The 11,273-nt window shown below is 43.9% G+C and overlaps 1 protein-coding gene across 1 annotated transcript in view; it reads left to right on the top strand.

Moving 5' to 3' along the window:
* The first annotated feature begins 398 nt into the window (after nt 1-398).
* NOX5 (NADPH oxidase, EF-hand calcium binding domain 5) overlaps nt 399-11,273 on the top strand; it is a 50,406-nt gene continuing 39,531 nt past the window's right edge. Inside the window, exon 1 of the mRNA XM_008575849.1 lies at nt 399-476. Coding sequence (XP_008574071.1) covers nt 427-476 — 50 coding nt within the window. The 5' untranslated portion in view covers nt 399-426. The remainder of the gene's footprint in view (nt 477-11,273) is intronic.

The following is an 11,273-nucleotide window of genomic DNA, read 5'->3' on the forward strand; positions in this document are numbered from 1 at the left end:
GCTCTTCCCGACTCCCCAGCTGCACAGTCATCTCTTTTAGGGAGGGAAAGTGGGAGATAAGGGGCCAGATAGAAGACAGCTATCCTCCTTCCCAGCAAAACTCTTGCCCCACCCCTGCTCCAGCCCTTCTTGTTGGAATTTCCCTGGACCAAGCCAGCTACCAGTCAGCACATGGATCACTGAGGGGCTGTGGGTGTGGGCAGGTCTTCAGAAAAGACAGGAAGAGGGAGGAGTTGGGAGAGGTGGCTTCATGACACAGACTGCTGTAGGGACAGCAGCCTTTCTGGAACCTGTGGTCTAGAAGACAGGAGAAGGGATGAGCATGCCTGGAGAGCGGGAGGAGTTGGGAGAGGTGGCTTCATGACACAGACTGCTGTAGGGACAGCAGCCTTTCTGGGACGTGTGGTCTAGAAGACAGGAGAAGGGATGAGCATGCCTGGAGAGCCAGCCCAGCCAGACCCTGACGGGTACATAGGGTGAGTGGCTCATTTGTCTAGCTTTCGATAGCAGGGACAAGGGAAAGGCGGGAATCTTTGCCTTTGGGGGATCTACAGAGGATGACTGTATCTGCCATGGGCAAAAGTCAGGAGACCTGAGCTCTGTACTTGCCTTGTTCCTAGCAAGCTATGCCATCTTGGATAAGTCACCAGTCCTTTCTGGGCCTGTTTTCTCACCGGTAAAATAAGGAATTGGCCAAGTCAGTCTAGTAGTGATAACCAGCATTTGTACAGTGCTTTCCAGTTGCACTTTCCCAAACAGCATCTCATTTGTTCCTTATAGCAGCCCTTTGTGAAGGGATGCTTATGGGGTGGTCTTTCAGCTGGACCTAAAGTCCTGGTCCTCTGGGGCAAATTCTGGCCTCTGGGGAGCACATTGTTCCCCTTGAGCTCTGAAATCTGAAGATTCCAGCTCCTTTTCTGTCATCTTCAGTGCTATCTTCTTTTCCTCCCCAGGCCCTCATCGCCTGCATCCCTCGAGCTGTCCAGTCACTTCTCACCCCTTCCCAGAGTCACCTGTCTCATTCTACAGATCTGCCACATTGATCTCATTTCTGAGAAGTGGAAAGTGAACACCAGATACCCTGTCCCCAACCTCCCTGGGTTAACACTTTCAAGTAGCCTATTTTTCAGGGTCCTCTCTCTGCTTTGTGAAATGCCTTCCCAAGGGGTCCTGAGAGGTGAAGTAAGTGGGGGCTGGTTAACTCTTGGGGTGGCATGTCTTCAGGTGTTGGCCTGGACCACCTGCACATGGGTCACAAGTGTCCAGGGTGCTTGTTAACTGTGCAGGTTCCTGGGCCCCTCCCCAAAGTTGGCAAGGCAGAATGTGCATTTCCACAAGCACCTTCTGCTTCTGACAGGCACTTGTGGCAGTTGGGAGCCACTGCTCCACAGAAGAGTGCCCTTTTGGCCTGTGGAGGGCAGCCTTGAAACTGTGGAGAGGTGGCTCGAGGTCAGGGGGAGGTGCGAGGCTCTTGGGTGGCAGTGGTGGGGAGCTGACTTCAGCTCCAGGCCATCAGAGGCAGGCACTCCAGGCTTGGTCGCTGCCAATAGCAGTGAACTCCCTGTCAGTGAAGGCTCAAGCTGAGCTGTTATTGGGTGGGGCTGAGCCTGGGGCAGCAGTTCCCTGGGGTTGGTATGGAGTCACTGGGGAAGCTCAGGGCAGCTAAACCTTAAAAGAAGTGCTCTGGTTTATGTTGAGGCCCATGGGGATGAGACGGTCTGATTGGAAGTTTCCTTCCACTCTCACAAGATATGGTCTGTTTCTGTGATGGCACAGTAGGGGTGGTAATAATAAGAACACCTCCCTCACCAGGCTACTCCAAAGATCAAAGGGGCCAATGGGCCAGGGGCCAGTAGACTAGGAGTAAAGTGCCTGGCACCCTAGAAGGCCTGAGGTCCCTGCTCCAGTGGCCTGTATCGGTGGGGGCCAGTCATGGGCATTGCCACAGCACCTGCCACTTCCAGCTGCAGGCTCTCTCAACTCCCCACCTCTATGCCCTCCTCCCAAATGAGGTGGGCCTGGGGGCTTTGGACTGGCCACCTGCAGGAGCTCCCTGGAGCAACCTCAGAGATGCCTGCAGCTCCATACATTCACCAGGAGCAGATGTTTACAGGTGATGAGGGAGCAAGGACCTAGCAGGCTGGTCCCTACAGAGTACCCAAGAAGTTCAAAGTCGGGACTCAGGCTTGGCCCTGCCCCATCACTGCAAGGTTTCTGGAAAGTTATCTCCTCTCTGTGTTCCTTCTGAGAAATGGGAACCCATACCAGACTTGCTGACTTGGAAGGTGAAGTGAGTTAATAGGCATGAAAAAGAGGAGAAAGGTGTACTGAGCGACATGTGTGGGACAGATGTTCTCTGTGTTGTCACAACTCTGCAAGGTGACCCTTTGCCAGCTCTTTTCACAGATGAGGAAACTGAAGAATACATACACACATGAAAGCATAGTTATACATACACATATACACACATATCACACATGTAGAGCATAAAACATACCTGTGCAGAGGTCACAGAAACAGAGAAGTCAGGTAAACTGCACAGGGTCACCCAGAATACAACGGGTACTAAAAAAAACATAGAAGCACTGTCTGAGGGTTGCTTTTTTTTTTCCCCCCCTTTTTGTCTTTTTTCGTGTCCGGCAACGGATCACAACCCTCAGTGTCGCGCCTGTACCAGACTGGGACCGGCAACGGGATCGCAACCCTCGGTGCTGCGCCCACACCTCGCTCAGCCAGTGAGCGGGAACCGGTCTGTATGTGGGATCCGAACCCTCGGCGGGAGCGCCACCACGCCCCCCAGCAGCACACTGTAGCGGTGCGCCACCGGGCCGGCCCTGAGGGTTGCTTTTTTTTTTCCCCCCCTTTTTGTCTTTTTTCGTGTCCGGCAACGGATCACAACCCTCAGTGTCGCGCCTGTACCAGACTGGGACCGGCAACGGGATCGCAACCCTCGGTGCTGCGCCCACACCTCGCTCAGCCAGTGAGCGGGAACCGGTCTGTATGTGGGATCCGAACCCTCGGCGGGAGCGCCACCACGCCCCCCAGCAGCACACTGTAGCGGTGCGCCACCGGGCCGGCCCTGAGGGTTGCTTTTTTTTTTCCCCCCCTTTTTGTCTTTTTTCGTGTCCGGCAACGGATCACAACCCTCAGTGTCGCGCCTGTACCAGACTGGGACCGGCAACGGGATCGCAACCCTCGGTGCTGCGCCCACACCTCGCTCAGCCAGTGAGCGGGAACCGGTCTGTATGTGGGATCCGAACCCTCGGCGGGAGCGCCACCACGCCCCCCAGCAGCACACTGTAGCGGTGCGCCACCGGGCCGGCCCTGAGGGTTGCTTTTTACTCAGGTAAAACCGGTGACTCTGTTCTTGTTAAAATCCACACTTTCAGGCCCCACATCTCAGAGCCTCTGGTCTGGGGCCACCCAGGAACCTACACTTTCAATGACCCGGGTGATTCCATCGTGGGTGGTCCATGGACCGCCCTGGAGGAGCCTGTTACTCAGGCATTCCGCATTCCAGGGAAGCCGCAAGCCCCCTCTGAGTGTTGGAGAAGGAGGAACAAGCAGCAGGTGGGGACAGAGAAGGCTGAGAAGGGAGTGAAGACCTAGGATTCCCAGGGTCAGACACACAGAATGGGCACGGAGGATGGAGGGCCAGGCCTGGGGACTCTGGATGCCTTCTGGACGGGCCCAGTGGCAGTTTGAAGTGCTGGTGTGAGCTGGGGAGCTCTGCTCTAACAGAGAATTTACATTTACGCTGGGACACACCCTAGGGAGAGGCTAAGAGTACACGTGCACCTCCTCCACCAAGTAAAGACCGCCCCTAGCAGCACCCCACAAGACACCTTCGTGTTGCTGAAGCCCCATGGCAGGACTGCACCTCAGAGGGCAGTTTCTCATCTGGTCAATGGGCTATAACCCTTGAGCTGACTTGCCTCACAGGGGTGTTCTGGGGTCCACTGGGGGTTGTGTTGTATAAAACATTTGTTTTACTAATATATTAATTTGCCAGAGGAAAGAGGCCAGTGATACTCTTGGTATCACCCTACAGAGAAGGCCTCCTAGGGAGCTGCATCCCAGGAACAGAGCTCACTGGGTGGCACAGGATTAAAGGCTGGGGTGGTTAGAGGAGGCCCAGTAGACCGCTGGCCACCCCCTGCACAGAAGTGGGACAGGAGGGAAGTGTGTGTAGCTGGGAACCAGCAACATGAGAGATCCTTGTAGCAACAAAAAGTTCTGTATCTTGACTTTACCAATGTTGATATCCTGGCTGTGATCTTGTACTACAATTTTGCAAGATGTTACTATTGGGGGAGCTGGATAAAGGGTACGTTGAAGCTCTTGTATTATTTCTTGCAACTGTATGTGAATCCTTAATGATCTCAAAATAGTTTTACTTATTTTTTCTATGATTTTTCTCTAGTATGTTATTTTTTGTCCTACTTTTTCTTTTAACAAGGATATGCACATTTATTTGTTCAAATAACAAATACATAAACTGCATTACTGATGAGTAACAAAATACTCTGTAGAAAGCAGGGCTTCAAATTTTCACAAAAACTGGTGACATAAAACTTACTAAAATTTACATATTTCATTTTATAATCTCTACAATTATTAGTAAAGCTCTCTAAAGACTTCCAAAAGCATGCAAATACAAAATTAATTTCAGAGGAAGGTGAATAAACTTTTAAAAATTAATTTCTAAGCAAATCAACAAGTCCACTTAATAAAAGAAATCAAGAACAGAAATTAAATACCTAAGATTAGCAAAATAAACTGCATAAAAAATCAGTAAAACACAACACAAATACAAAGGCACTTCAAAAGTTTCATGGAAAAGTAGAATTGAAAGACAATGAAAATCCTTCCGTGAATATTTTTTTGTTTAAAGTTTTCCTTTTCTTTTTTTTTTTAAAAAGATTAAAATCATAAAAAATATGTTCTCTGACCACAATAACAGAAGGAAATTTGGAAAACTCACAAACGTGTGGAAATTAATCAGCACTCTCCTAAATAAACAATGGGTTAAAAATGTACCTGCCAGCTGCCCAAAACAAAAAACAATGGGTAAAAAGAAAAATCACCAGGAAATTAGGCAGTACTTTGAGATAAAGATCAAAGCGCAACATACCAAAATTTCTAGGATGCAAGGCTCATGCATTGCTTAGAGGAAAATTTATACTTAAAAATAAGAAAAATTTCAAGTAAGTAATGTAAACTTTTACCTTAAGAAAATAGAAAAAGTAGAGCAAACTAAACATAAAGCAAATTCAAAATACTTTTAAAGGATATTATTACTAGAGTAGTACATGTTCACAGAAGTAATCAGATCAACTGAGGCATAAAGCAGCATCGAACTGAAACCCTGTTTCTCCTTTTGTAGAGCTAGGACTAGCTCAGAGACCCACCAAGCCCGTTGTCCAGACTGGGTCACAAACCCTTCACACGCAGATCTACAAGCTGGGTAATAGGAAAAGGTCCTAGGAGCAGTGGGTGAAGAAATAATAGGCTTTATTCAGAGCCAGGAGCAGCCAACCTAATGGCTTCCTGGAGTGTCTCCAGAAGCTTCGCTCGTCAGACTGGTTAGTCCTTCATGCCTAAGTCCGTAACTCAAAACACCTAAGAGCACACGTGCAATCACATTAGACAGTAACAAGGAATACCCGGGTGCATGTGCACATTTACATCAGATGTTCGACAAGATTCTGCACATCTGAGGGGCCCTGGCCATTTTCTTTTATTTTCCCAACATCCTTCTAATCCCATCTCTTTAAGGCTACCAGCATGGTAAATTCTCTTCCACACTATATTTATTAAAACCTATGTACACATATCATAAGTGACTTGGGGCAATCTTTTTAATCTTTTTTTTTTAAACAAAGATGTGTTTATACCATGAACATTGCTCTGCAACTTGCTGTAAGAAAGTTCAAACATTCTGTCTGAAATTTCAATTTTTGAATCTGCTGAAATAAACTGGCAATAGGCAGATTAACAAGAGAAGAGCCACAACAAACTTATTTGATCATAGTTTTAGGTAACACAGGAGCCTTCAGATTGAAACCCAAAGCTACAGGGGAACCTGTCTGGTTTTATGCTTCGGTGTGATGAAGCAGGGACAGCCATGTAGAAATATGATTGGACAAAAAAGGGTACGAGCTAATGCTAATAGACTGAGTGGGGAAACCCAGCAAGGTCTGTCCAGACTCTAAATGGCCTCTCTGTGCAGCATCCCTTTCTCTCAGGAATGGGGCTGTTCATTTTTTTATGATCAACTGTTACACAGAAAGGTGGGGGAAGGTTAGAGTAATATTTTTAGGTTTATGGCTAATTTTAGAGAAAAACTGCTCTGGTTTCTATGACCTGCTGTGGGGAAGAGGGATTCTAATTTCTATGGTTTGCCTCAGGGGGAGAGTGGGGGGCCAGAGACAGGAGGGCAGGAGAAGGTCAGAAAGAAAGTTTGCTTCTGAGGCCTTCACTGTAGGGTCTCTTTTTCTGAGCCCCCAAAGTGTCTTCTTCACTCCGAAATATACAAACATCTTTCTGATGAGTGCATGTGGCACTAGCTCTTCTTGATGTTATGGGGTGGGTGTTCTCAACCACTCTCCTCTCAATGGATATTCAGATTTCCAAAGTGTTGCTGTTTCAGACGGCAATGTTGTTAACAGGGTTGAATGACGGACATGGACGTTATATAATAATGTAGAATACATTCCCCCAAACAGAATTGCCTAAAAGGTTGTACAATTCACACGCTTACCAGGACTGTATGTAATGAATGTTACCAATCTTTTGAATTTTTGTCATTTTGATGCCTCCCCCCATCAAAAAACCTGTAATTGTTATAGGTCGCATTTCCCTGAGTGTAAGAAGTGAGGTGAACATCTTTTCGAATGTTTATCAGCTAATATGATTTCTCTCCTGTGAACTGCTCTTTCATACATATACATACATATATATATATATACATTTTTTTTTTACTTGTCTATTTCTGGCTTTTGATTTTTTGTTGTTGCTGCTGTTTGTGGTTTAGTTTTTAATCAAACTATAAGGCTTTCTATGCTAAAAGAACACTAACATNGGCAGTTTGAAGTGCTGGTGTGAGCTGGGGAGCTCTGCTCTAACAGAGAATTTACATTTACGCTGGGACACACCCTAGGGAGAGGCTAAGAGTACACGTGCACCTCCTCCACCAAGTAAAGACCGCCCCTAGCAGCACCCCACAAGACACCTTCGTGTTGCTGAAGCCCCATGGCAGGACTGCACCTCAGAGGGCAGTTTCTCATCTGGTCAATGGGCTATAACCCTTGAGCTGACTTGCCTCACAGGGGTGTTCTGGGGTCCACTGGGGGTTGTGTTGTATAAAACATTTGTTTTACTAATATATTAATTTGCCAGAGGAAAGAGGCCAGTGATACTCTTGGTATCACCCTACAGAGAAGGCCTCCTAGGGAGCTGCATCCCAGGAACAGAGCTCACTGGGTGGCACAGGATTAAAGGCTGGGGTGGTTAGAGGAGGCCCAGTAGACCGCTGGCCACCCCCTGCACAGAAGTGGGACAGGAGGGAAGTGTGGGGAAAGAGGCCAGTGATACTCTTGGTATCACCCTACAGAGAAGGCCTCCTAGGGAGCTGCATCCCAGGAACAGAGCTCACTGGGCGGCACAGGATTAAAGGCTGGGGTGGTCAGAGGAGGCCCAGTAGACCGCTGGCCACCCCCTGCACAGAAGTGGGACAGGAGGGAAGTGTGTGTAGCTGGGAACCAGCAACATGAGAGATCCTTGTAGCAACAAAAAGTTCTGTATCTTGACTTTACCAATGTTGATATCCTGGCTGTGATCTTGTACTACAATTTTGCAAGATGTTACTATTGGGGGAGCTGGATAAAGGGTACGTTGAAGCTCTTGTATTATTTCTTGCAACTGTATGTGAATCCTTAATGATCTCAAAATAGTTTTACTTATTTTTTCTATGATTTTTCTCTAGTATGTTATTTTTTGTCCTACTTTTTCTTTTAACAAGGATATGCACATTTATTTGTTCAAATAACAAATACATAAACTGCATTACTGATGAGTAACAAAATACTCTGTAGAAAGCAGGGCTTCAAATTTTCACAAAAACTGGTGACATAAAACTTACTAAAATTTACATATTTCATTTTATAATCTCTACAATTATTAGTAAAGCTCTCTAAAGACTTCCAAAAGCATGCAAATACAAAATTAATTTCAGAGGAAGGTGAATAAACTTTTAAAAATTAATTTCTAAGCAAATCAACAAGTCCACTTAATAAAAGAAATCAAGAACAGAAATTAAATACCTAAGATTAGCAAAATAAACTGCATAAAAAATCAGTAAAACACAACACAAATACAAAGGCACTTCAAAAGTTTCATGGAAAAGTAGAATTGAAAGACAATGAAAATCCTTCCGTGAATATTTTTTTGTTTAAAGTTTTCCTTTTCTTTTTTTTTTTAAAAAGATTAAAATCATAAAAAATATGTTCTCTGACCACAATAACAGAAGGAAATTTGGAAAACTCACAAACGTGTGGAAATTAATCAGCACTCTCCTAAATAAACAATGGGTTAAAAATGTACCTGCCAGCTGCCCAAAACAAAAAACAATGGGTAAAAAGAAAAATCACCAGGAAATTAGGCAGTACTTTGAGATAAAGATCAAAGCGCAACATACCAAAATTTCTAGGATGCAAGGCTCATGCATTGCTTAGAGGAAAATTTATACTTAAAAATAAGAAAAATTTCAAGTAAGTAATGTAAACTTTTACCTTAAGAAAATAGAAAAAGTAGAGCAAACTAAACATAAAGCAAATTCAAAATACTTTTAAAGGATATTATTACTAGAGTAGTACATGTTCACAGAAGTAATCAGATCAACTGAGGCATAAAGCAGCATCGAACTGAAACCCTGTTTCTCCTTTTGTAGAGCTAGGACTAGCTCAGAGACCCACCAAGCCCGTTGTCCAGACTGGGTCACAAACCCTTCACACGCAGATCTACAAGCTGGGTAATAGGAAAAGGTCCTAGGAGCAGTGGGTGAAGAAATAATAGGCTTTATTCAGAGCCAGGAGCAGCCAACCTAATGGCTTCCTGGAGTGTCTCCAGAAGCTTCGCTCGTCAGACTGGTTAGTCCTTCATGCCTAAGTCCGTAACTCAAAACACCTAAGAGCACACGTGCAATCACATTAGACAGTAACAAGGAATACCCGGGCGCATGTGCACATTTACATCAGATGTTCGACAAGATTCTGCACATCTGAGGGGCCCTGGCCATTTTCTTTTATTTTCCCAACATCCTTCTAATCCCATCTCTTTAAGGCTACCAGCATGGTAAATTCTCTTCCACACTATATTTATTAAAACCTATGTACACATATCATAAGTGACTTGGGGCAATCTTTTTAATCTTTTTTTTTTAAACAAAGATGTGTTTATACCATGAACATTGCTCTGCAACTTGCTGTAAGAAAGTTCAAACATTCTGTCTGAAATTTCAATTTTTGAATCTGCTGAAATAAACTGGCAATAGGCAGATTAACAAGAGAAGAGCCACAACAAACTTATTTGATCATAGTTTTAGGTAACACAGGAGCCTTCAGATTGAAACCCAAAGCTACAGGGGAACCTGTCTGGTTTTATGCTTCGGTGTGATGAAGCAGGGACAGCCATGTAGAAATATGATTGGACAAAAAAGGGTACGAGCTAATGCTAATAGACTGAGTGGGGAAACCCAGCAAGGTCTGTCCAGACTCTAAATGGCCTCTCTGTGCAGCATCCCTTTCTCTCAGGAATGGGGCTGTTCATTTTTTTATGATCAACTGTTACACAGAAAGGTGGGGGAAGGTTAGAGTAATATTTTTAGGTTTATGGCTAATTTTAGAGAAAAACTGCTCTGGTTTCTATGACCTGCTGTGGGGAAGAGGGATTCTAATTTCTATGGTTTGCCTCAGGGGGAGAGTGGGGGGCCAGAGACAGGAGGGCAGGAGAAGGTCAGAAAGAAAGTTTGCTTCTGAGGCCTTCACTGTAGGGTCTCTTTTTCTGAGCCCCCAAAGTGTCTTCTTCACTCCGAAATATACAAACATCTTTCTGATGAGTGCATGTGGCACTAGCTCTTCTTGATGTTATGGGGTGGGTGTTCTCAACCACTCTCCTCTCAATGGATATTCAGATTTCCAAAGTGTTGCTGTTTCAGACGGCAATGTTGTTAACAGGGTTGAATGACGGACATGGACGTTATATAATAATGTAGAATACATTCCCCCAAACAGAATTGCCTAAAAGGTTGTACAATTCACACGCTTACCAGGACTGTATGTAATGAATGTTACCAATCTTTTGAATTTTTGTCATTTTGATGCCTCCCCCCATCAAAAAACCTGTAATTGTTATAGGTCGCATTTCCCTGAGTGTAAGAAGTGAGGTGAACATCTTTTCGAATGTTTATCAGCTAATATGATTTCTCTCCTGTGAACTGCTCTTTCATACATATACATACATATATATATATATATACATTTTTTTTTTACTTGTCTATTTCTGGCTTTTGATTTTTTGTTGCTGCTGCTGTTTGTGGTTTAGTTTTTAATCAAACTATAAGGCTTTCTATGCTAAAAGAACACTAACACAGAGCCTGTAACAATATCAGTACCCAAAAAACCATTGGCTGTTGTTACTGCCCTTTTATTGTTATTCTCTCATGTGTATTGCAAATATTTCCCTACAGCCTGTCATCTTTCAAATGAATGTTCTTATGGTGTCTCATATCATGCAGAAATTAATTTTTACCTATCTACCAATCTTTTTTTTTTTTTTAATGTCTTCGGGATTTCCATCTTGTGCCCCTACTCAAAGATTATACAAATAATTTCCTATAATTTCTGCTAAATTTTATAGTTTTGTTTTTATATTTAGGGCTTTCTGTTTAGATAAGGAAATGTAAATAAGGTCGTATACAGTAGCTGTATAATTATTTTAGACAGTCATTTTGCCAAAAGCATTTACTTAATAATTCAACTTTTTATAACAACTATAAATGGGGTTTTTAAAATTTTCCATTTCTAACTGCTTTGGCTGGTGAGATAGGTAGATAGATAAACAGATAGCTATAGATGTAAAGAAAGGTGGTTATAGATACAGATAGATACCAATATCAATTTTTATTTCCCTATAAACATAGATGGGTATAGATATAGATGATTGATTTTTTTTTTTTTTTGATTTTTTTTTTTTTTTTTTTTTTTTTTTTTTTT

This window comes from Galeopterus variegatus, unplaced genomic scaffold, assembly GCF_000696425.1.
Source record: "Galeopterus variegatus unplaced genomic scaffold, G_variegatus-3.0.2 Scaffold1246, whole genome shotgun sequence".
Taxonomy (NCBI): domain Eukaryota; kingdom Metazoa; phylum Chordata; class Mammalia; order Dermoptera; family Cynocephalidae; genus Galeopterus; species Galeopterus variegatus.